This window comes from Natator depressus, chromosome 11, assembly GCF_965152275.1.
Source record: "Natator depressus isolate rNatDep1 chromosome 11, rNatDep2.hap1, whole genome shotgun sequence".
NCBI lineage: Eukaryota > Metazoa > Chordata > Testudines > Cheloniidae > Natator > Natator depressus.
Window position 1 is genome coordinate 22,689,317 of NC_134244.1, and position 22,754 is coordinate 22,712,070.

Consider the following 22,754-nt stretch of genomic DNA (forward strand, 5'->3'; position numbering starts at 1 on the left):
TGCTCCTAATCACCCAAATAAAAGTCCTAGTGCCCCTTGTGGCTGATGGAAAACTAGCACGGAACATCTGAACCCTTTAATTACCAACTTCATCAATTCCTTCTTCAGATTAGGCAATCTACCAGCAACCATTAATGATATATCTATATTTACACTACTGCCTGCAACACCATTGAGCACAAAATGCTGCTATCTCAGTTACACAGCCTCGTACGAGTAGTCCAGGAAAGCACTAAGCTGACTTAACTCATTCATCTTGGACAGATCCCAGATAGTTATGATGAGCAAGTGTTCCTCTTTCACAGGAGCTTTCACATGTACTCTTCTGCATGGAACTATCTCCCCTCCTCTCAGCTGTTCAGTTTAGATATGAACTAACTTGGAAAGATTGTTCAACCAATATGTGAGTGACACTTACCTTTCTCTCCTCAGTGGACAGGACTCAAGCCATCACACAGATGTCATAATGCTTCATGGAAATAAGCAGATGGATGAAAATTGGTTTAAGATGTACCCAGATAAGACAGAAGTGATAACTAGAAAAACTATGTTGAGCTGATCTCATTCACATCCCCTGAAGGCATCAGTCCTCCATGTCAGCACTTAGTGGTCTGATATTTAAGCAGGGAAGACTTGCAGTATCACGTCACACTACTGCTCTGTACTCTCCATGACTACCCATTCAACTCCTTACCCTAGCCTTTCTGGTTTCTGGTGGACTAAGGCTCAGTTACCTTAAAGACCACATCTTTCTGCCTCTTTTGGTGGGGGATGAAACTGTTAGTGGCTAGAATGAAACTCTTAAGTGCTAGTGGAAAAACTTTATCAAAAGGAAGCTGTAATCTTTGGGATGCCAAAAAAGGTTGGAATGAGCCGTAATCATCTCATGTTCAAATCAAAACGCAAGACCCACTACACTGATGATTAATAAACCTGCACATCTCATTAACAGAAAGTAAAGTTGGGAGAACAGAAGAGAAAAGAAAGAAGGAAATGTAAAATGAAAATTGAAAGTGTGATGAGAGGAAGGAAACAAATATAATTTGTAGAACAACCCACTAAATATTATAGTCAAACAATATAGCAGAGGGAAATATTCTTCACATGAAGTCTTCAAAATCTTTTAAAAACGGAGTTTAAATGGTACACCACAATGATTGCCCTAAAACTGCTTAAACAGAGATTTAAGAGGCAAGTTCAGAAAGGTCTGAAAAAGTGTTTTAAGAAGACTGAGGTCAATTATTTATGAATTAAATTACTGATTTCCTTTTGAATTTTTTGAAATCAATTTCCTAAGTTCTCTGCTTAAACTAAGATTCCTCCCAGAGTGAAAACTCTGAACACAGACAGCTTCATTAAGCCATTAAATATTAAATGAACTAAATTAAGCTTGAAAAATCACCTCAAGCTATTTTTCCATCTTCAGTCTCTCAGATAAATGAAAATTACTACATATTGTGCCAAGCTCTCCTCAGCAGGGTGTAGGCAGTGGAGGGTATAGCATTACTTTCTTTTTTTTTTCATCTTTGCTTTTAGGGGCTAACCCTCTAGTCTCCTGAACCACTTAAGAAACAGCCAACTTCTAGGAAACTTTAACTTCTAAGTTCACTTTTGTATAATACATTATGTAATAAAAATACTGTGCCTTCAGCCTCTGTGTACGACATGTAGACTATTTTTAATCTCTCAAGTCCCAGTAGGAAATGCTTTAAAATCCTTCATCTTCATTTCTCTTCCTGACTTCCTTTCTAAAATATCCCAGCTGTGCTTGCGTGAAGCTGTCAATTCCTTCTCTCCAAATGTCATTGACCATGCTGAGCTGCTACCTGCCAGTTACCAGCAACTACCCAGGCACTTTCCAACAACGCCTTTCAGAAGTTGAAATAAAGATGAGGATTCAGTGGGGACCACATATCCCTCTCCTCTACCAAAAGCAGATGGAGAGCTCCCCATGGTCTCTGTAAGCAACATTCCCACACAGCTCCCCTCCCTGCTCGTTTGGTGCAATGAGAGCTCTTTCAGTTTGCTTTAATTGCCATTTAAAATCTCTCTCTATATAGAGTCTTACTGTTTACATAGCTGTGCCACACATCAGGTAGGGAAGCATGATTATCCCCAGTTCAGAGATGGCAACTTGAGGTAAAGGGAAATGAGACTTGCCCAAGGTCATAAAGGAAGTCCGCTGGCACTGAATTCAGATCTTCAGGGTCCCACTCTGGTGCCTTAAACACAAGGCCATCCATTCTTGTAAGGAGTCTTGTGCTACCTCACTGAACTTCTTATTCTTTACCGTGTGAAGTACCTGAAGAAGAGCACTGTGTAATTCAAAAGCTTGTCTCTTTCATTAAAAGAAATTGGTCCAATAAAAGATATTACCTCAACCACCTTGTCTCTTTAATATCCTGGGACCAACACAAGTACAACAACAACAATATGACAGACATTTTAAACAACAGGCTTTCTTTGTTCTCTTCTTTTTGCTTTCAAAGTGGCTTTTGTAGAAAGCTGGCATATTCTTTGGGAATGGGTGAACCAGTTTAATAGAAGTAAGAACTGGTCCTCACACAACTTAAATAAGTAACTTATTTAAATTTTTACTGATATGTTTTTGGCCACTTATTAGTTTCTGTTGAGACTAGAAATATCAAAATACCTTAAAGGCTATTCCCAGAATAATCTGGATTTTGACTGGAACCAATGCGAATCTAGTGAAAGATCTTCAGATGAGCTGCAATTCAGGGCATGTCTACACTCCGAAAATTTAAAATGACTCAACAAAAAGTGCAAAGTTCATGCGCAATAAACCCCACTGTGGACGCCTTCATTTAGAAGTTAAGTGACCTTAACTTGCTGTAGTTTATTTAGGATTAAGCTACTGCAAACTAAGGCCAGAATGAGAGCATCCACAGAGGTGTTTAATGCACATTAACGTCACTTCTTTAGTTGATTCATCTTAAATATCCTGAATGTTCCTGTGTAGACAAGTTCTTTCTGTGTGAGGGCTAGAATACTTATCAAACCAAACCTGAACTCTGTTCCTATTTCAGTTCACCCATTATTAATATTTATATTGTGCAAGTGATTAGGTGCTGGCAGTTCATCCCATTATTTTGAGAGAATTTTACAGCCCCACAACTCCATTAGCAGCTTCATTAGAATTAGGTTGTCACACTTTTATACATGCTGTTTCATTCGGTTAGCTAGATAGTTTTTAGAGGGGATTAAGTATACTAAAGTATTCTTTTAATAATTTAGCTGAGATGCCTTTTGTACAACAAACAGCAAAAGAGATTTTTAAAAAAAAAATAACCTTTGTTTTATTACAGGGCTTAGATGTATTAAAGTCCATGCTCTCACTTTCATTCCTACCATACCACTTGTAAAAAGGCCATTTGTGTCTTTAGAGAGAAATGTAAAATAGTATTAACTTGTAGTCCATGCACAAAATACGCTATTATTTTTCTTCACTTTAATGGTGTAGCATTATAGTACAAGTTTTAGATCACTCTTTTAATTTAAAAATGCTGCCATCTAGTGGTTATTGTGTGTATAAAATGTTTTGTTTCATGCTCCTTAGTTATTCCAAATTTTCAGTTCCCTAGATATGGCCATCCTATAACCTTTACAGGGAGTAGAGGGTGGAGTGGGGGTGTTAGTATAGTGTAGGGACAAGTACAATAAATTTAAAAATGCATGGTACAGTATGGGATGCTACCTCACCTGTTGCAAAATTCTAAGGGACAGATTTCCATAAGTGCTAAGGTCCCAAAATTGCAAAGGCAATGAGAGCTTCAAATATTTAGCAGCTCTGAAAATCAGACCCTTACCATGTAACTGATATAAATAAATTATTTATCCTTGTCCTCGCAGCATGTCAAAACATGTATTTTAATTAACTATCATCTTTTATTTGTTATTAATATTTTTTCACATACCATCACAGCGTTACAATAGATCAAAATTGGGGGCCTAATAGAAGCCCGTAAAATTATTCATTTGACGATGGATATAGATTTGTGTGTGCATGTGTACACACACACACACACACTGTACACAACTTGTTTCTATCACCAAATCAAACAGACTTTGGTGCTGGGATATGGGGAGCAATTTACTTTTTTTGCAGAGTCACTTTTATGGTATTTATCCTTTTAGGGAGTCTATTAAAGTCTTCTCTTTCCTCTAGGGTTGCTATGTAGGCTTTGACCTGGCTCATGCTGTTGGTAATGTAGAACTGCATTTACATGACTGGGGGGTAGATTTTGCCTGCTGGTGTTCCTACAAGGTGAGAGCTGCTATAGTATTTGAGAATGTTTTTAATAATTATGTTTCAGAGAAGGGTGGGCAAAGAGGATCAGATTAAATAGGAATTGTACCGGCTCCTTGGACCAAAACTCAAACAGAAGCTTTGTCTAAGGTATAAATGCAGCTACCTTGGGTATGGTGGTTTTTAAGACAAATCTGAAGAAATAAAATATTTTACAAGATCTATTTTCAACAAGCTCATCACTTTAAGACAATAGATGAGGCCAAAGAGCTTCAACTAAAAGCCTTATTGAAATTGTATAACCATCCTGTCTTTATTGAGGGAGGATGAGGGAATGCTGCATGTGAGAAATGATGAGAGCAAAATGTATTCATGTTAATATATTCTTTACAGTATTTAAATTCTGGAGCTGGGGGCCTGGCTGGTGCCTACATTCATGAGAAACATTCCCAGACTATAAAACCAGTGTAAGTATTTCTATATATCAAAGAAAGCCCACAGGGGTGTTGTAAAGTTTAAATGTGAAAACAGTTCACTCTTTCTCTGTCAAAATACACTGTTGCCTTTGTGACATTGCTGATTGATTCTGTTTTTCTGACGGAGGATAAGGTTTTAGAGGTTCAGGTTCCAGGTCCAGCCAGGGCTGGAGTTCTGGTTCAACAATATTAGAATTTCATAAGATTCTTCTTTTGAGATATTGGCCCCAAATACTGGAAGTCTTCTGAGCTCAATATCTTGAGGGTAGGAAATCACAAGTATAACTTATTCTTGTGAGAATTCCCACAATTTTGGACTGATGTCTTAAGATTCATTTGAAACAGAGAGCACTTAGGGAGGGTTCAGAATTAGGGATAAATATCAACAATCCTCATTCCCAAATTTGAGGAAATTCAATTGTACAGTTCCTGTTGGACCATGTCTTATATAAGTAAGTAATGGTGCTTATGGTTGAAGAAGCTAGATCAGTATGCAACATCTAATATTTTTGCCTTCCCTCCTCCCCGCCAAAAGAAAATGGATGAATGTGACCACATCTGAAAAATTTAACTAAAAGCTGATTTTTTCCCCTCAGAGTGGATAGGAATAGAGCTCTGTACATCCTTTCAGTTTTGTTTCACAAAGGTTCATGATATCTTTTTTCCATTTCAGTCCATTTGATTTTCATCTCGTGACTTTTGCTTTCAGTTTGTGGTTAGAATGAATCAGTTTTATGCAGTCAAACCAATGAAGTGGCATCCAAATTTCAAACCTCAGGGAGTTTTTAAACGAACACAGGCTGAGTTTAAATGCCTAGTCAAGCCAATATGTACTTTCAGAAGTAATTCACTGACATGAATGGGATGAGAGAGACAAGGTGGCTGAGGTAGTATCTGTTATTGGACCAACTTCTGTTGGTGAAAGAGACAAGCTTTCAAGCTTACACAGAGTTCTTCTTCAGCTCTGTGTAAGCTCAGAAGCTTGTCTCTTTCACCAACAGAAGTTAGTCCAATAACCAATATTACCTAACCCACCATCTCTCTCTAATATCCTGGGACCAGCATGGGTATAATAACTGCAAACTTGAATGGGATTACTTATGTGAAGAAAGGTTATCTGTGTCCGCAAGTAGTTTACCAGGGTTATGGGCTAAGACCACAGTGCTACAATGAGCTCCACATGTGCAGCCCCTGATGTCTGTATGGAGTCCCGTTGAAATTAGTGAGGTGTGGGGTTCCATCTGCTCAGAGTTCATTGCAGGATCAGAGGCTTAATTTGTTTAAAAACAAAAACATCGAACCCATAACATGAAACCAATAAAAAATTGTGTGGATTGTTGTTTTCTTGCCTCTCTAATATGGAATTGCTTAAATCTTCTGTTTGGCCCTAAATTATAAATAGTAGTATATGAGGGTATTGAAATTAAAAGTGTATATGCAGGGAGAGATATTTCAGATTACATTACAGAAAGTAAGTGCTCATGCATGCCCTAAAATGGATTGTGATTTCCAGTTTTTGTTAATGGAAGGGGTTTTTTTAATTGGCAATTTCACTTTTCAGCTATACTCTAAATACTGGCTAATACAAGTTCAGGCAACAGTTAATTAACCTCATTTTATTCTAAAATAGTGACTGAGAATTTTAATAAATTATAATAGTTTTAAACTCCATTAACACATACATATGCACCCCCTAAATAGGTCATCTTCTTGGACTCTGCTTTCAAGTTTACATGCAATCTAATAAGAGGAAACAGTTATAACATTAAAAATAAGTAACCCTAATCATGTCTAAAAGACTGTTTAATGTAAAGAAAATACAACAAATTTTCTTTTAAAATGTAAACACTGAGTACCTTTCTTGGACCTGAAGAAAGAGCTTTGTCTAAGCTCAAAAGCTTGTCCTTTCCACCAACAGAAGTTGGTCCAATAAAAGATATCTCACCCTTTTAAGTTCCCTTTTAAAGTTAGACTTTAAAAATAAAAATCTGAGTCTGTGGTTGGTGAACAAAATCAAAGACTGTTTTAGCTCTGATTAATAGTTCTCTAACTGTGGCATGCTTTCATTATAATATCTACTTTTAAAGCTAGGAAGCATTACATGAAGATCTGTTTTCTCAAAGACTTCTTAATTCATGTAAAGCTATATTCTCTGAACAGAGGTTGGCTGCATACAAAGAAATACTTGTTAAAAAATGTTATATAGATGCTGTCATATTTAAAAAATAGTCGGATTGTGATTTTTTTTAATACATCAACAAATGTAAACAGTACTTTTCTGATGTAACACCTGGAGAAATTGCTGGTACTTATTTTTATTTTAGCTGGGACAAGGAAAACTAAATCTAGTTTCAAAGAGAAATAATATTATTATAACCAGTTGCATTACATTATGTGCGGCTCCTAGACTGTCTAGACTCTTAATAGATAACACAATATTGCTGATTGGTTCTTGGAATCATCTCAATTGCTCACAACAGAGAACCCATTGTAGGGCGTGCAGCCATTTATAAGCTGATCATCACAAGTTTTTATTTGCTTGAGGCAAACACCAGCAAGACTGGATGCTCTTCTGAACTATTCCACCCAGTACTTCTCTCCCCCATTTTCGGTGTCCCATCTTTCTTTCTCCCTCATTACTATTTTCCTTGAACTACATGCTCTTTGTCCTCTCTGTATATGTCCCCTCTCCTTCACTCAAAAGATTAACTCATCTGCTCCAAAAGATGCACCTTCCGTTCCGTACTCCTTAACCTCCCAGTAGGCTTTCAGGTCTGAAAAACAAACTAACTACCTAGCCCATCTCTGCACTTTTCCATCACTCTAGGCCTGGTCACCTTTTTATGGTCCTTGGGGTTTTCCCAACAGAACACACAGAATAGCCATCTCTTATCGCTGCTGTGTTCAAGAGTACTCATAGGCTCCCCCCAGTCAAATACACACAGTGCAGTCTGGCACTAATGTGGCCACGCCTGCTGGATCCTACAAGGATCTTCAAGCCTATTTGGGGTGGGTGGGAGAAGAAAGGGGTCAGGGTCTCACGGGGGAAGATGTTGGGGCCAGGAGAGAGGAAAGGGACTTTGTAGTGAGCCGTCTGGAGACACAGAGTGGGAAGAGTGATTTACATTTGGGGGTGTGTGTGAAAAAGAGACACATAGGGGATTGGATCCCTTTCCTCAGCTTTTGAAACCTTAGTAAATGCACCAGCTTGAATTTGTGGAATGGGCTAAGATTAGAGTTTGTTACTGAACCAATTTCCCCATACATAGTCATTAGTCCTGTACTATGCTGAGATAAATGAACATTTTAAAGTATAAATATAGCTACATGTTACATACTTTCCCAACCTGTGACCCGCTGTATACATTGCAGATGGCGCTGAAGCCAAACTGTGGGTCTAAGCACCACAGAACTTTGAAGTTCAGATCAAGATCTGCATCTGAAATTTGAGGCGAGGCCCTATCTTTATCTCTATAACAGGCTCGAATCAGAATTCAGGATCAGATCCCTGAGTCCAGACAGCTGCAAATGTTAGAGATGTAGAACTTTGGGTGCAAACTTTGCAACATGAGCCCATCTCTCAGTCAAGTTACTTTAAAGCAGGACGACACAAAGTCAGAAAAGCAGGACAGTGAAAAATTGTAAGAGTAATTTTTTGTTGGGACCTTAGTAGCCATAGTTCTTTTGTATATAATGAAACATAGAGATCAAATTGTTTGTTGTTAATATGCCCCAGTTGCATTCCTTTTTCCCTCTCCCACATCACCCAGCCATTTCAGATTTCCAAATAAAGCAGTGATACAAAAGAGAATTTGTCTATGTCAAAGTGCTCAATTTGATAGCTGATTCAAATGCAGAACAATTTGCTGTGTGATGTACAATCAAATAGAGTAGAATTTAACTGTTAGTGAAGTTGCAGATTTTATGCTGTATCTAAAAAGTCTTTAATCGTCATTTGAATCAAGGATGACACCCAGTGGCCAGAAAAGATCATTCAAACACAGAAGCCCCAAATATCTTTTCATTTTTGTCTTTCAGCCACCCTGAAGTAGGTAATTAAATTCCAATCCAGTTGATCTCTGTGTCATTTAAGTGATTTGACAGATTGTTTTTAACCCATGGCCAATATTATGTAAACCACTTTAACCAACCATATTGATTTCTTTAACTTATCTCATCCTTCATATTCAAGCTATTGACTAGGCAATTATATTTATCAAAATGTTTTATTGCCTTGTAATGTAAAATGTACATTCTGGCCATCTTTCAAAGATGAAGCTCCGAGGTGTATGCCAAAGGACCTCTTGCCTGTAATTAGCAAGTATAAATTAGAGCCCAAGGTAAAACCAGGGCACAGGGTGAGAAATGGTTTTGTCGTCCCGCAAAACTTTTTGAAATTTCAACATTTTTTCCTCTACCACATCAGGTGAAAAACAAGAGAGAGCGAGAGAGACCAACCCTAACAGCTAATAGCCTGATGGTCAGGTCACTAATCTGGGAGATGGGACACCCACATCCAAGTCCTTCTCGGCCTACTGTAGACCAGGAACTTGACTGAAGATCTTCCACATCCCAGATGAGTGCCCTGATCATCAGGTTGCTGGCTATTCCGGGATGGGTTTCTTTCAATCTCTCCTTTTGGAGCTGTTCCACTTTCCATATATAAGTAAACAGTCATTAAGTTTCCCACATGAGTACCCTAACCCCTGGGCTCTAGAGTCAGTATCTCTCCCTCTCTGTATAAATAATTAAATATTTGCTGGGCCAAAGCAGAACAGCTCCAACAGGAGAGCATAAGACACAGACTGACTCTAGAGCCCAGTAGTCAGGGTAGTCCTGCTCAGCATTATTAAGCATCTTTACCTAAAATGTCAGATGGCATTTTTCTAGCTTATCTTTCCTTTCTTCCTTTAGTGGAAACTTTGGGCCAATTGACTTTTGATGTCAATGGTCGCTAGTCTGTTGACTTTGACAAGAGTTGAGATCACTTCTGACACCAGGGCTGAATTTAGCCTTTCAATATCTGTTCCACCTTTTAGAATGCAAACTGATTCAGTCAGCTTGGACTAAGATGGTTTCCCCACATAGGTATACATTGACATTTTATAATGTAAAGAGGTGTGGTCTGTTGAGCAAGGATTGGCTGTCAGGACTGAAGCTGTATGATTTAACATTTGATTCCCTAAGTTTGGGGCTGCAACAAACCCAAATACTCTGTTTCTTTTTTTCTGGTGAAGAAAGAGGGTCTAATTCTGTTAATTTAAGGCTACGAAGGAGGAAATTTTGTTTTATTCCTGACTATACTACACAGTTGCTCTGTGAGCCTCAGGCGGATCACTCAGGGAGAGATGTTCAAAGATACAAATGATAGGTGCCTAGCTCCTTTGTGAACTTCTCCCTCTTAACTTCTGTGCCTCAGTTTCCCAATTTATAAAAACTTACCAACAGGATTGTTATAAGGAAAAACTAATATTTGTAAAGTGTCTGGAATGGAAGGCACTATGGGAAAAAAAGTATTTATATTGTACGATTTGTAGTTATAATTGAGCAGTTTCTTTAACCCTTTTTTTTTAACCCTTCTTTTTTGCTGTGCAAAACAACCTGACTGAATCCTGGGTTAGAGGAAAAAGAAAAAAAAAGTTCCTAGCTGAATCCCCTATAATAAAAAGTACAGCACCATTTAATAAGATGAAAAGAAAATAAATGTATGTAAAGCAGCCAGGAGAATAATAGATAAGCCTTGGCAGAAGAGTAAATAAATATTCTACACCGTCTAATGTTTAAAATTAAAGGATTTCTCAAGCCTTTACCTGCTGCTTGTCTGCGCTAAAGTTGAGTTTAAAAATAAACTGTTTGTTTGATGTCGTGGAGAATGCTGTACACACAGGAAACAGCTGATACCCCAAAAGCATCTCATTTTTATTATAGAAACAAAATATCAAAGGAAAAACAAGAAGGCCATAGCTATTTCATACACGCCAGGCTCCCACTTCGAAAAGCTTAGGATCTTCAAACAAGATCTTGGTTGTTGGTTTCTTGATTGTTAGAAAGGCGAGAATTCAACCTTTTCTGGAGGATTGCCTTTCTTTTTGACCGTATGGTCCCTAACAAAAACTCAAGGGCCTGGGTTCGTCCTCTTACAAAAACCTTATCCCAGTATGCCTTCCTGGTTTTAAGATGATTAAAGACCAGCAAATACCATCTAAGCTGCCTGATGATTTAGAGGTCCTGAGCACCCACAACTCCATTGACAGCATGCATATGCTCAGCATCTCTGAAAATCAAGCCTATAAGCTGTCTGCTTTGCATCTGATTGTTCCATCTCCATCCCTTCCAGCTGGTAACTGTTCCTGGCTCCTATGACATTTTTTACTTCAGTTTATTGAGTTTCTGATTACTGTTATTTTATTCCTTTGAGGAAATAAATGAGGAAATGCTACATAACCATATTTTGGGATTTGAGCCCTCAGTGCTGTGACAAAAATGGCTGAAGCTGCTGTAAAGATAATACATCTGCCCATCTTTGGGAATGGAGTTATTCTAAGGAAGAAAAAATGGTTCTCAAATAGGGCAGTAATGTTGCTTAGTCTGTGCTGGAAAAAACTATGGCTGCTTTTGTGAAGGTGTTTATACGGACAATAGACACATGGCTTGATTTTCATTGACCTTCATTCCTCTTGAGGCCAACTGGAGCTGCAGATCTCAGCCCTTCTGAAAATCAAGCCAAAATAAACAGCAACCTGGCCAAAGGAAGGATGTGAAGGAGCACTGTAGGAGACTTCTGAGAAGCTGTGCTCAATGGAGCAAGGTCAAAAGTTAGTGGTAACTGATAAAAAAAATGTACTGGGTGCAGTTTGTAGAAAGATTTGTTGTTAGTACCAGTGAAATCAAATAGTTGGGTAATGTAGCTGTAAGCTGTTTGTGAAATGCAACAAGTGTCTCCTGAGTGCATAAACTATCCTAGACTATGACAGAAGTAAACTGTTTCCCTGCCAAGTCAATGAGAGCAATTTAGCTCCTTAAGCTAATTTAAAAACCAAAACCTAAAATCTCCCATGGGAAGAGACAGTTTAGGAATAAAGGCACTGGCTAATTAGGTTTAATTGCATTGTCTTGGGACAAGTGATTTATTAGGCCAATCTAGACCCATGATGGGGCTGCAGGGGTATGTTCTTGGATTCGCCATCTGAATGGCAAATATCCAAGAGCATTATTTAGCTTTGGAAGGAGTTTTAGGTTATGAAAGAGAGGCTGGTTAATATGCTTTCCATCTATTCCCATTCTCATCTTTTCAGCTTTGGGCCTCCCATTATGTCTGTCTTCATCAGAATTACTGGTCTAGTTGATGCAGGGAAGGTGTAGACATGACATATCTTGATTTTATTGAGGCTTTTGACACAATTACACGTGACATTCTCATAAGCAAACTAGAGAAATGTGGTCTAGATGAAAGTACTATAAGGTGGGTTCAAAACTGGTTGAAAGACCATACTCAAGAGTAGTTATCAGTAGTTTGATGTCTCATTGGTGAGACATATGTAGTGGCATCCCACACAGGTCTGTCCTGAGTCTGGTAGTATTCAATATTTTTATTAATGACTTAGATAATGTTGTAGAAAGTGTGCTTACAAAATTTGCAGATGACACCAAGGTTTGAGGGGTTGCAAGCACTTCAGAGGACAGGATTAAAATTCAAAAGGACCTTGACAAGCTGCAGAACTGGTCTGAAATCAACAAGATGAAATTCAAAATAGACAAGTGCAAAGTACTACATTTATGAATGAAAAATCAAATGCATAACTGCAAAATGGGGAGTAACTGGCTTGGCAGTAGTGCTTCTGAAAAGGGTCTAGGAGTTTTTGGTGGATCACAAATTGAATATGACTCACCAACTGGATGTAATTGCAAAAAAGTCTAAGTGTCTGGGGTGTATCAACAGGGGTGTCAATGTATAAGATCCAAGAGGTAATTGTCCTGCTCTACTTGGCAGTGGTGAGGCCTCAGCTGGAGTACGGTGTCTGGTTTGGGACGTCCCCTTTCATAGGAAAGATGTGGACTAATTGGAAAGAGTACAGAGAAGAGCAAGTAAATTGAAAAAAGGTTTAGAAAAGCTGACCTATGAGGAAAGGTTAAAAAATCCTTGGCATGTATAGTCTTGAGAAAAGCAATCTGAGGGAGGTCCTGATCAGTCTTCAAATACATTAAGGAATGTTATAAAGGGGACAGTGATCAGTTGTTCTCCAGGTCCAGGGAATGTAGGACAAGCAATGGCTTTATCTACAGCAAGGGAGATTTAAGTTAGATATTAGGAAAAACTTTCTAACTGTGAGGATAGTTAAGCACTGGAATAGATTTCCAAGTGATATTGTGAAATTCCCATCATTGGAGGTTTTTAAGAACAGCATACACAAACACCTATCAGGGACAGTCTAGGTATACTTGGTCCTGCTTCATCACAGAAGGCTAGATGAAATGACATCTCAAGATCCCATCCAGCTCTATATTTCTATGACTTATTTAGATTTTAATATCCTTGGGACAAGGAATGTATCTTTCTGTTTATAAAGTGCTGTGTATATTTGTAGTCCTATATAGCCATAAATATGTTGCAATAATGTTATCAGAGTTAGGTAAAATTGATTTTTTGTGTGTGCGTGGAATATGCCACTCACATTCTCTTTATTCTTTCCATGTCACCCTACAGTTCATTCCTAGACCATTGTTCACCATTTCATTGCATCCAATCACATTTCCCAAAATTATGGTTTTCCACAAACTTTTGGGGAACTGAAAGTTTTCAGTAGAACCTGTGGTAATGGGGTTCACTCACCACTCTGGCATCTCCTGCTGGCTGTCCTGGGGATTAGCTCAGTTCGCAGGGCGCCCTCCTCTGGTGGTGGCTCACCGCCATCACTCCTGCTCTAGGACCCACATCAAGGACCGTGGCGTCCTCTTCAGCAACACAGACCTCCGGCCATGCCACATACTGTGCTCCCCTCCTTCCAGGGGACCTGCAGTCCACTGTTCAGCCACTTCCCTTAGTGGCTACTGCAGAGAATTGTCTGGCCACTTCCTCATGGCCCCAACATCCTCTTTGGCCTTGCTTCAGGGCCTCATCCTGCAAACCCCAGCAGCCATCCAGGAGCTGTCTCTTGCTCCCCCGGTCCCTTCTAGCAGCACTGCTCTGTCCAGGGTGCTGGCAGTTCTCTCAGTCCTCCAGGGACACAGTCCTTCCACTCTGGGCAGAGAACTTTCCTTCTCTGCCCTCCCTTTTTGTATGGGCCTGCTTGGCTGCTCCCTTCAGTCCTTCTCTGATTGGCTGACTCCTGTGCAGTCTCCATAGGGCTCTATTAACTGCTTAGAGCCCAGTGTGGGGCAGGCACACCATCACACCTGTGAAAACTTGAGAATCCTATTTCATGTAAATCTGTCAATGTATGTGTCAATTTTGAAAAGCATGCTCATGAGTTCTATTCCCACCTCTTCCACTAGCTAGCCTTGACATTTCTTTGCACCTTCATACAGAACTTTACAATTATTATCTAGTCCATAGATATTATTACCTACATTTTACAAAGGAAAAAATAGGAAAGATGACTTGCTGAGGATCACAAAGTAAATCAGTATCAGAATTAGAGCTCAGGACTTTTGCCTTCTGTCCCATGCTGAAATCAACTTATCCAGTGAGCGTCTTAGAGAAATCACCCAACTTCTCTGAGCCTTAGATTTCCTATCTATACAATAAGGATAAAATTTATTGCTTACCCATGTGTGGCTGGAGACATCTCATGTACCATATAATTTTTTGGATTTTATGAATGATGTTTTTAAAATGTTGCCCTCTGACAACTTTATTCCTTTCAAAAGGCCAAACCTTATGCTGTAAGTGAAAGAGCATCCTATTTAGAGCCATATCCTCTACAAGTTCTCTCATATCCAATGCTGATTCATCAAAATCAAGATGTTTCCTGGAGCCTGTTGGATTTTGAGTAAGTTGTGATAGGCCGCATGGTTACCTGCTTAGCTGCTCAGTAGACCACCTGCAGACTGACAGGAAGCCAAGAGTTTGGAGGCCCTGACTTCTGAGCTCCCAGACTCCAGCTTCAGCTTTTCAAACAATTTGATGGGGATCCAGGAGCCTGCAAGCCCTGGCTCCCAAGCCCATAAGATTCTGACTCCATTGGGCTTGCAGCCTCCCAATTCCCCATCAGGCACAATAACAGGTAGCTGGGACTCTGGGAGCCCTGGGTGTGCTGGCTCCCAGGCTTCTGGCTCCTTGACAGCCTCATCTCCTGGGACTTCCAAGGTCTGTTGCTTCCAGAGCAGGCCACCAGATGACCTGCCTCTGAGCTGGGGAACACAGGGCTCCCAGGATCGAGAGTTGCGTTCCTTTTTGAATTTCCATTTCACAGCACATTCTGAAATTTTGTGGGGGTTGTTCCAAATGGGAACTAAACCAAATTTAGAAATATCAAAATATGACAGAAAAATCAATTACTTTTCTCTGTGCAGCTTGAATCCTGATGGAAACCAGCAAACAGAGCTGTAAACAGGGGAGTTTGAGTTGGAGTTCTGTTGGAGGAGAAGGTATTTGTAGGTATGTGTATTGGTATTTATAGAGGCTGGTAGGGGCAGTGTGCTGGGAGAGAAGCTGAACCCTGATTAGGGGGCGGGGCTTCTCTGACTAGGGGTCCTATAAAGGTAGCCAGCCAGTCAGGCAGGCAGCGGCACAGACAGCTACAGGGGCACAACAGCTACAGCGGCATAGGAGCCAGCAAATAGAGCTGTAAACAGGGGAGTTTGAGTGGGAGTTTGTAAGGGGAGTTTGGGGGTAAGATCAAGAGAGCCAGGCAGAGGAACAGACAGGCTAGTGAAGGGAGTGTGTGGTGGTCTGGCAGTGTTTTGGTGCTCATTGGGGGTTTGTTTTGCTGTGGGTGGTGGTGTTTTGGTTTGGTTTGTGTTTTCCAGACTAACAGGACTTAGGTGAGAAGGTGATGACAGATACACAGGCAGCAGTGGGAGTGACCCAAATAGTGGAAGACACAATTAAGATGACTGGATGTAGAAGCTGCGGCATGTACATGATCCAGGAGGGGGTACCTGAAGAGAGTTTCGTCTGCATGAAGTGCTGCCTGATAGAGCTGATGGAAGAAAAGATCTGAGGATTGGAGATGCAGGTGGAAACTCTGGTCGAGTTTAGAAGGGGGTTGGAACGGATGATGGAGCAAAGACATGAGGAGGCTGAAGGGAAAAGCTCAGACTTGCAGGTGGAAGCAGGACCAAAGAACTCTGAGGGGATACTGCTGGGTGAGGAAAGTGGACAGTGGAAGCATGTGACTAAGAGACCCAGGCAGAGGAAAAGACAGGCTAATGAAGGAGAAACGGAGCTCAGGAATAGGTTTGCGGAGTTGGAAAATGAAGAAGGGGCACAGCAGGTGGTCACTGAAGGTGAGAGGGCAAGGAAGAAGAGAAGAGCAGCTAGCCCTATAGGAAAAGGGCAAGAGTCAATGGCTATAACAACACCAAATATGAGCCCCCGGAGGATATGGGATGGGTTTCAGAGGATTGCAAGAGACAATAGGAATCGAGAGGACTTGCAGCCAGAGGGAACAGGGGATACACTGGAGAATCGCACGATCGCCAGGAAAAGCCAGGTCTATGTGACTGGGGACTCATTACTGAGAAGAACAGACAGGCCTGTAACAAGAGCTGATCCAGAGAACAGAAGGGTGTGCTGTCTGCTGGGTGCTAAGATACAGGATGTGGACCTGAGGCTGAAGAGGATCCTAACGGGAGTGGGAAAGTATCCACTGATTTTCCTTCATGTGGGAACAAATGATACAGCTAGATTCTTGCTGGAATGTATCAGGGGAGACTATGCCAGGCTGGGGAAGACGCTCAAGGAAATCAAGGCTCAAGTGATCTTCAGTGGGATTCTGCCTATTCCTAGAGAAGGGCAACAAAGGTGTGACAAGATTATGATGCTCAACAGATGGCTCAGGTAGTGGTGCTATAAGGAGGGCTTTGGGATGTATGGCCACTGGGAAGCATTCATGGACAGAAGACTGCTCTCTCGGGATGGACTTCACCTGAGGAAGGAGGGAAATAGACTTCCAGGATGGAGGATGGCAAAACTGATCAAGAAAGCTTTAAACTAGGAATCTGGGGGAGATGGTTGGGAGATGTCCAGGTAATCTGTACGCTGGATTTTAACATTGAGAGGGAAGAAAACAAAGTAAGAAAGGATATCGCTGTGGGTAGGAGAATGGAAATAAGGAGGAAGGGTAGTGTACATACCAGTCTAATAGGTGATACTGGAAGTAAAATGTCTGTGCCCAATTGGGTAAAGAATGTGAGCAAGGCCAAACAGCAAAAATTAAGATGTTTGTGCAAGGAGCCTAAGTAACAAAATGGAGGAACTAGAGCTACTGGTGAAGGAAGTGAAACCAGATATTATAGGGATAACAGAAACATGGTGGAATAGTAGTCATGACTGGTCTACAGGTATTGAAGGATATGTGCTGTTTAGGAAAGACCGAAATAAAGGCAAAGGTGGTGGAGTGGCATTGTATATCAATGATGAGGTAGACTGTAAGGAAATAAGAAGTGATGGAATGGATAAGACAGAGTCTGTCTGGGCAAAAATCACATTGGGAAAGAAAGCTATTAGAGCCTCCCCTGGGATAGTGCTTGGGGTGTGCTATAAACCACCAGGATCCGATATGGGTAGAGACCTCTTTAATGTTTTTAATGAGGTAAATACTAATTGGAATTGTGTGATCATGGGAGACTTTAACTTCCCAGATATAGACTGGAGGACAAATGCTAGTAATATTAATAGGGCTCAGATTTTCCTGGATGCAATAGCTGATGGATACCGTCGCCAAGCTGGATATAGCTGATGGATAACTTCGCTGAACGAACAAGAGGGGATGACATTTTAGATTTGGTTTTGGTGAGTAGTGAGGACCTCATAGAAGAAATGGTTGTAGGGGACAACCTTGGTTCGAGCGATCATGAGTTAATTCAATTCAAACTAAATGGAAGGATAAACAAAAATAGATCTGTGACTAGGGTTTTTGATTTCAAAAGAGCTAACTTTAAAAAATTAAGGAAATTTAGTTAGGGAAGTGGATTGGACTGAAGAACTTGTGGACCTAAAGGCAGAGGAGGCCTGGAATTACTTCAAGTCAAAGTTGCAGAAACTATCAGAAGCCTGCATCCCAAGAAAGGGGAAAAATTCATAGGCAGGTGTTGTAGACCAAGCTGGATGAGCAACCATCTCAGAGAGGTGATTAAGAAAAAGCAGAAAGCCTACAAGGAGTGTAAAATGGGAAGGATTAGCAAGGAAAGCTACCTTATTGAGGTCAGAACATGTAGGGATAAAATGAGAAAGGCCAGAAGCCCTGTAGAGCTGGACCTTGCAAAGTGAATTAAAACCAATAATAAAAGGTTCTATAGCCATATAAATAAGAAGAAAACAAAGAAAGAAGAAGTGGGACCGCTAAACACTGAGGATGGAGTGGAGGTTAAGGATAATCTAGGCATGGCCCAATAGCTAAACAAATACTTTGCCTCAGTCTTTAATGAGGAGCTTAGGGATAATTGTAGGACGGCGAATGGGAAGGAGGATATGGAGGTAGATATTACCACATCCGAGGTAGAAGCCAAACTCAAACAGCTTAATGGGACTAAATCGGGGGGCCCAGATAATCTTCATCCAAGAATATTAAAGGAACTGACACATGAAATTGCAAGTTTTTAATGAATCTGTAAACTCAGGGGTTGTACCGTATGACTGGAGAATTGCTAACATAGTTCCTATTTCTAAGAAAGGGAAAAAACGTGATCTGGGCAACTACAGGCCTGTTAGTTTGACCTCTGCAGTATGCAAGGTCTTGGAAAAAAATGTGAAGGAGAAAGTAGTTAAGGACATTGAGGTCAATGGTAATTGGGACAAAATACAACATTGTTTTACAAAAGGTAGATCATGCCAAACCAACCTGATCTCCTTCTTTGAGAAGGTAACAGATTTTTTTAGACAAAGGAAACACAGTGGATCTAATTTACCTCGATTTCAGTCAGGTATTTGATATGGTTCCACATGGGGAATTATTAGCTAAATTGGAAAAGTTGGGTTTCAATATGAAAATTGAAAGCTGGATAAGGAACTGGTTAAAGTGGAGACTACAATGGGTCATACTGAAAGGTGAACTGTCAGGCTGGAAGAAGGTTACTAGTGGAGTTCCTCAGGGATCAGTTTGGGAACTAATCTTATTTAATCTTTTTATTACTGACCTTGGCACAAAAAGTGGGAATGTGCTAATAAAGTTTGCAGATGACACAAAGCTGGAGGTATTGCCAAAACAGAGAAGGACCGGGATATCATACAGGAAGATCTGGATGCCCTTGTAAACTGGAGTAACAGTAATAGGATGAAATTTAATAGTGAAAAGTGCAAGGTCATGCATTTCGGGATTAATAAAAAGAATTTTTGTTATAAACTGGGGACGCATCACTTGGAAGTAACAGAGGAGGAGAAGGACCTTGGAATATTGGTTGATCACAGAATAAATAGGAGCCGCCAATGTGATATGGCTGTGAAAAAAGCTAATGCGGTCTTGGGATGCATCAGGCGAGATATTTCCAGTAGAGATAAGGAGGTGTTCATATAAGGCACTGGTGAGACCTCATCTGGAATATCGTGTGCAGTTCTGGTCTCCCACTTTTAAGAGAGATGAATTCAAACTGGAACAGGTACAGAGAAGGAATACTAGGATGATCTGAGGAATGGAAAACCTGTCTTATGAAAGGAGACTCAAAGAGCTTGGCTTGTTTAGCCTAACCAAAAGAAGGCTGAGGGGAGATATGATTGCTCTCTACAAATATATCAGAGGGATAAATATCACGGAGGGAGAAGAATTATTTAAGCTTAGCACCAATGTGGACACGAGAACAAATGGATATAAAGTGGTCATCAGGAAGTTTAGACTTGAAATTAGATGAAGGTTTCTAATCATCAGAGGAGTGAAGTTCTGGAACAGCCTTCCAAGGGAAGCAGTGGGGGCAAAAGACATATCTGGCTTCAAGACTAAGCTTGATAAGTTCATGGAAGGGATGATATGATGGGATAGCCTAATTTTGGCAATTAATTGATCTTCAATGATTAGCGGTTGATATGCCCAATGGCCTGTGATGGGATGTTAGATGGGGTGGGATCTGAGTTACTACAGAGAATTCTTTCCTGCATGTCTGGCCGGTGAGTCTTACCCGCATGCTCAGGGTTTAGCTGATCGCCATATTTGGGGTCGGGAAGGAATTTTCCTCCAGGGCAGATTGGAAGAGGCCCTGAGGGTTTTTCGCCTTCCTCTGCAGTGTGGGGCACGGGTCATTGCTGGAGGATTCTCTGCACCTTGAAGTATTTAAACCACGATTTGAGGACTTCAATAGCTCAGACATAGGTTAGAGGTTTGTTACAGGAGTAGGTGGGTGAGATTCTGTGCCCTGCGTTGTGCAGGAGGTCAGACTAGACGATCATAATGGTCCCTTCTGACCTTAAAGTCTATGATTCTATGAACTGCCAGATGATAAACACACACTTTATTTCAGTTCACCTGACCTATGGAAGAGGGGAGGGATGCAGGTGCTGTTATGTTATCTTTCTGTTTCTCCCCCCAACCCTAGGGGTGATTTGGCTCCTTGTCTATATTACAGTAGCCTTGGGACTGTTCGATTTACACCAGCAGGAAGAGTTCCAGATGAGTTCTTCCAGTGGCTGAGGATTTTCTGGACCCCAGGACCTCTTTTTCTTTGTGTGAAGGGCTGATGTAAAGAGATGAAGGAAGAAAGCCAGTTGCCGTGTACAAGCAGAAGCTTTAATCAGTCCTGCAAACTCCAGGAACTATGTTGTATATTCTTGAGTGCCATTTACTGTCTGGTGCCTTATCTATTTATGTATAATCACACAACTCTCATTAGCACCCCTAACGTTTTAGAATGTGCTATGGAATGGAAATTCAAAAAGGACAGGAAGGCAGTAGCACAAAGTCTGTTCCAGGAAGCTATATATCCTCTGTGCTGCTGGAATAGAACAAAGGGAATTTATCATAGGGTACAACTCATCCTTCAGTATTAATTCATAGTCATCACTTTTTATATAGCACAAACAATTTATATTGGGTGGTCAAGGCCATACGCATCACAAACACCCAAAGGAAAATTTACGAGCATAAACCATCCACTTATGTTCAGTTTCTCCTGAACTCTGAGTCCAGTCTTCAAAGTTGCTTTCGTTAGGACCTTTAAGATTTTTTGCTGCTTCATATAATTAAAAATAGAGGTGATGACTTCTTAAGTGTTTTTACTGTGCCCAGTGCAATGGAGTCTTAATGCTGACTGGGGCTTTTGGTGCCACTACCACATTACAAATAATATTCAGTATATATTGTGTTAATCTACCTTGAAAATAAAAAAGCAATTCCTCCACATCACACACAAATGAGACATTATTCAAATCCTGTAGGACAAAGAGGATGTAACAGAACTTCTAAAACTAGAGTGTGATGGGATATACAAACGCCACTCTGGACAACAAGGGGTTAAGGAATTGCTCTATGATCAGCCAGCCCTGCCCCACCACACCTGTAGGAAATGCTCCAACTGGAGGAGGAGTTAAGAGGCAGGGGAGCAGGGAAAAGAGCCAACCTGCAGCTCCAGCAGAGGAGAGCTGAAGGAAAGGCAGAATCTCTCCCCATGACAACTGCCCAAAGGTCCCTCCCTGAGGGAAGGGAGAGCCTGCTACAGAGACAGCCTGAGAGGGAAGCATTGTCCTCTCCCTCTTATGTGGACTCTGAGTTTTGTTAATTCCCCTTTATTTTGTTTGGACTGCCCCAGCAGGAGAAAGCCCTAGGACTAAGCTGGCCCAGGAGGGTGGGCCATACCACAGAAGGAGGCAGTTGCCACCGAATTGAGGAAAAGAGCTACCACGCTATATGCAGCCACCAGAAGGTGTTTTGTGGTGAGCGGAGATACTTCATGCCTTCTACACCCAAATGGTGACCTGGGGACAATCACAGCCTTAAGCATTCCTGGGCTGTCAGATCACTGACAGCCCTCCACGTCCTTGGATCAGATCCCGGTGGAGTGGGAGGGCCTGGCGCCCTTACCAACAATCCCCTACATGTCATAGGCCTGAGCCCTGACCACTAAGTGACACTCCCTTACCGACCAACTCCTGAGCAAAGACCATCACACAGAGGAATACAGTACTGCGTGTACGTGCACACATGCACTCATTCTCATACACCTCATACACCTACTGCAAATGCTAGGCCCTAACCGGAGGAACCCACATTTAGATCAAGTTTATCTTGTTCTAAGTACTTGTGTTAGGTCACTTGAATCAAAATTGGGCACTGGGTGCTGGGACTTGTAATCTCCATGGACTACTCATCCCTAATAAAAATGAGAGCAATTATGGGCCACATTTAAAAACAACAACAAACACCTCTGTATCTTAAGTCACATTTTGCTTGTTGTTACAAAGCAACAACAACAACAAAATGAAAGTTCTCTAATATGAGGAGGAATTTTAAAATGACAATGATTTCCATATTGCACATGATCAGTTTCCAAGTAAAAAGATGACTTCTTAGTTTCTGTCCTGTGTTCCTGACTTTTCATGCATCATCACCAGTAATAAAAATTCTGCAACACAAATTTAGGGTCTGTGAAACCTATCCAACCCCACTACCTTTTAAACACCTCTTTTGCAATATATCACTAGCTCCAACCAGTGACCTAACCCCCGCCCCCCCCTTAATGTGGACTGATTTCTGTTGCAGACAAATCCAATCTGGTCATAATTCATAAATTCTGTCTAATAAGGGTTGCAATCTCATTGAGGGCTTGCATTAATATTACGATGTCTGTATTCAAAAACAATCAAGAGCTACAGGAAGCATAACTCCCTGGATCTTTAAATTTTTATTTTATAGTTCAGTCAGATGTAT

The 22,754-nt window shown here is 40.8% G+C and overlaps 1 protein-coding gene across 4 annotated transcripts in view; it reads left to right on the forward strand.

Annotated features, from left to right (window-relative positions):
- KYNU (kynureninase) overlaps positions 1–22,754 on the forward strand; it is a 99,270-nt gene that overhangs the window by 51,345 nt on the left and 25,171 nt on the right. For all 4 annotated transcript variants that reach the window (XM_074966808.1, XM_074966807.1, XM_074966806.1 and 1 more), the window contains 2 exons: positions 4,187–4,285; positions 4,661–4,734. In XM_074966808.1, the coding sequence (XP_074822909.1) occupies positions 4,187–4,285; positions 4,661–4,734 (173 nt within the window). The remainder of the gene's footprint in view (positions 1–4,186; positions 4,286–4,660; positions 4,735–22,754) is intronic.